Source organism: Cynoglossus semilaevis, chromosome 3, assembly GCF_000523025.1.
Source record: "Cynoglossus semilaevis isolate Cse_v1.0 chromosome 3, Cse_v1.0, whole genome shotgun sequence".
Taxonomy (NCBI): domain Eukaryota; kingdom Metazoa; phylum Chordata; class Actinopteri; order Pleuronectiformes; family Cynoglossidae; genus Cynoglossus; species Cynoglossus semilaevis.
This window is the reverse complement of record NC_024309.1, coordinates 9,117,257-9,120,722: the sequence shown is the minus strand read 5'-3', so window position 1 is coordinate 9,120,722 and position 3,466 is coordinate 9,117,257. Positions and strand designations below refer to the sequence as shown.

At 44.9% G+C, this 3,466-nt stretch overlaps 1 protein-coding gene across 1 annotated transcript; it reads left to right on the top strand.

The window, feature by feature from the left end:
* Positions 1-942: 942 nt before the first annotated feature.
* bhlhe22 (basic helix-loop-helix family, member e22) lies at positions 943-2,918 on the top strand. The gene has a single exon (XM_008307792.3). It carries the CDS (start codon positions 1,205-1,207, stop codon positions 2,009-2,011), a length of 807 nt encoding a protein of 268 aa, XP_008306014.1. The 5' UTR covers positions 943-1,204; the 3' UTR covers positions 2,012-2,918.
* The last annotated feature ends 548 nt before the right edge of the window (positions 2,919-3,466 follow it).

The following is a 3,466-nucleotide window of genomic DNA, read 5'->3' as shown; positions in this document are numbered from 1 at the left end:
TATGTTTTAGGATTTTAGCTTTAAGCGCAAATGTCACTTTTCACTTTTACTAGTCATGTTTGTCTGGTACTATTTTGTACTTGACCTGTTAGGAAATACTCCTGACAGGAACTGCAGGTGTTGAGATTAATTGCATTTTATCACAGTTTTTGAATTATTTTTATATAAACTGGTTTTATTTATATTTTAAACCCTGATGCTCAATGTGGCAGGATCAAAAGGCCGTTTATTGACACCATGAAGACGTTGCATTGGCTGTACTAAACACTTACAACCAATAGATGGCACTATGAGCACAATAAGTATCGTATGATCTTCCAGGGAAAGACTCGGAGCGAAAACGCAGCGTATTAGTAGTAGAAGGGAGTATTTTAAAGGTGTAGATTGAAGTACGAAAAACTACAACATACAAGTCATATATAAATATAAATATACTCTAAATATGGTCTAGTACAATAGCATTAAATATCAAAGTAAAGAGTGAAGTTATATATATGCAGAGACGGTTAGAACTGGGTCAGGTTTAAAACAATTACTCAGTGTTTATATACGAACATTTCATATAGAGACTGAATGACTTCTGTCCTCACAACAAGTAATACTTTATCAGGGAGTATATTTTACTCTTCCACAGATCATTATAGTGTAGAGGGGTTCCTCACATCACCGTCATAAAGATCACCACAGACGACCACAGACATGGTGAAGGAGGGAGACGGAGTGTTCACGGTGATGTTTGTCATCGTTTAAAGGCCATTAATTAAAACGTTAACTTGATTGGGTGGCGAGTGAGGGGGGGTGAGGGGTGTGTGTGTGTGTGTGTGTGTGTGTGTGGGAGAGAGGGGCAGGAGTCTGTGTCCCAATAGGCGAATCCTTTTTAATAACCCGCCTCGAGATAATGATGTAAAAAGACTCCAGCGTCTTGTGCGTAACGAGGAGGACGAAGGTGGAGAGTCTGTGAAGGTGATTCAGGGGGAGAGAGAGAGACAGAGAGAGAGAGAGGGAGAGAGAGAGAGAGAGAGAGAGGGGGGGGCACTTTAATACACGGGTCTCCTCCTCATCTCTACACCTCAGCTGACAAGTCCAGCAAACCCACAACTTCACCACTGACGCGCAAGTAAACTCGTAAAAGGGAAACAAACAAGTGGAAGAAACTCGTCCAGAGTTTCCAGAACTGGACCGTGGCTTCAGCATCGAGACTGTGATGGACCGGAGGATGAGCTTGAACAGCGGCGCGGGGGACATTTTTCACAAAACTCTGAGCGCGGTGTCCAACAAAAAAATGGACCCGTTCAGGGCATCGGCCGGCATCGAACTCCCGACCAGGGACCGCCAGTCGCCTTTAGGCTGCTATGACCAGACCGACGGTGACCCGATCCAGCCTGGGGGGCTGGCAGGAGTCAGAGGGGGACCACTAGGTCTGCCGACCGGATCTTTGTGCATCAACTTCGGCGAGAGCGCAAACAGGACCTCCGCTGCAGAGAGCAGCGGTGGAGAGCAGAGCCCCGACGATGACAGCGACGGCAGGTGCGACATGGTGCTCCTGTCAGACAGGGGCACGGGGGTGGCGGGTAAAGCAGAAGGAGGTAAGAAATCCAAAGAGCAGAAATTACTGAGGCTAAACATCAACGCCAGAGAGAGACGGCGGATGCACGACCTGAACGACGCGCTGGACGAGCTCAGAGCCGTCATCCCTTACGCGCACAGCCCATCCGTGCGCAAACTCTCCAAAATCGCCACGCTGCTGCTCGCCAAAAACTTCATTCTCATGCAAGCGCAGGCTCTGGATGAGATGAGGAGGCTAGTGGCGTACCTGAACCAGGGCCAAGCCATCTCCGCCGCCGCCATACCCACCGCCACTGCGCTCGCAGCTCCGGGTCTGAGCGCGTACGAGCCGCCGACTGGATATCCCTTCCCCACCGGAGTGGCTGCGTCCGCCTGTCCGGACAAATGTACCCTTTTCAACAACGCCACCTCCAGCCTGTGCAAACAGTGCACTGACAAGCCTTAACTGACGGGGAGAGAGAGCAGCAGGAAGGCAGGGAGGGAGGCAGGGAGGGAGAAGACTTTTGGAGATTCTGGGTGAAGTCAGTAGGCTAGAGACAAATACTTTTATATAATATGTACGAAACGCATTGAAAAACAAAAAATGCTTTTGTCCAAACAATACTTGATTGTGTACATAGATCATCTCTGAAGTGCTGGTGTGAACGGCAGTGAAGACCGAACTGTAGGCCTGCTAAAAGTTCGAGTCAGCTGCTCAGTTATGGACCTGTCGGAGACTTGGTGACCTGACGACTTGCGTAACTTTTTCAGTTAAATCCTTGGACACTCTCCTGGAGACTCGGTCCAAACCTCACCTTCTGCTGCTTCCGGTATATTTTTCTTTATCTTTTTTTTTTTTAATTCCCTTTCCTTTGATTTACCTCAGAGACATGTTCGTGCCGTCTTGCTGACTGCTTTTCGAGGCCCATTTTCATGAACTTTGAGCACGTGGAATGTCATGATCAACTAAGGCGATGTTAAATGAAGACAGATCAGTGGTGTGAGGACTCACTTATTTATTATGTGCTACATCAGACACTATCAAAGGTATATGTTGAGGAGTGGGGCACTGTAAACTAATGAGAATAATAATAATAATAATTAGAAAACATGAACTAAGGATCAAGTGTTTTGCTCTGTTTCTTTGTAATTTATTATTTTAAATATTTATATGCTGTGTTTTGCTTGTATTGCACACCGTAGTTAGTCTTCAGTTGCTGTTTTTTTAATGCATTTTCCTCTCATTCAGAGTGAGGTAATTTGGGTTGCCAGGTCAGATGTGGACTATAGTGTAGATACCTTAGTTATTATATGAGCGACGAGGGCCATTTGTATGTGTATCAGTGTTGAAAAGCTTTATTAAAATATTTTGAACAACAAACACAGCTGTGCTTGTTCATCTGTGAAGTGTAGTGAAAGATGGATGAAGAAAAATATTTTTTTCATATTTTAATTTAAATGATCTAAGTTAACACTTTACTGCGACATAACGTTATTAAAGCCAGAGACAGGAGGTTCCTGGTGTAAACACCGCGGACATTTCTGTGGGAGAGACATTATTTCCTGCTTCTTGCTTTATTTTATTTCTGTTTTCGTAAGTTACGAGTCAGAGAAAGTGATGAGAGCGAAGGCCAGAAGAGCTGCACCAGACAGAAGGCAGATGTTTGCTCTCCACGAACAAATAATATCATTAAAAAGACAAATAACGCGTATTATCGCCATTAAAACGGCCACCATGAGGTGTGTAATAGTGTTAATTCGAAAACAAATGTGTATGAAAACTGTCGACTGTAATACCTGGCTTCACACAATGAAACACATCGTTAAGGTAATTAGAGCCTCCAGAATGTGATTAAGGAATGTAATTACGACAGCGCTCATTGTCGTAATTTGGCGTCTTTAATCACAACGCAGCCATCAG

Excerpts from the sequence above, each read along its gene's own strand:
- bhlhe22 (XM_008307792.3), top strand. The coding sequence starts at position 1,205 with ATGGACCGGAGGATGAGCTTGAACAGCGGCGCGGGGGACATTTTTCAC.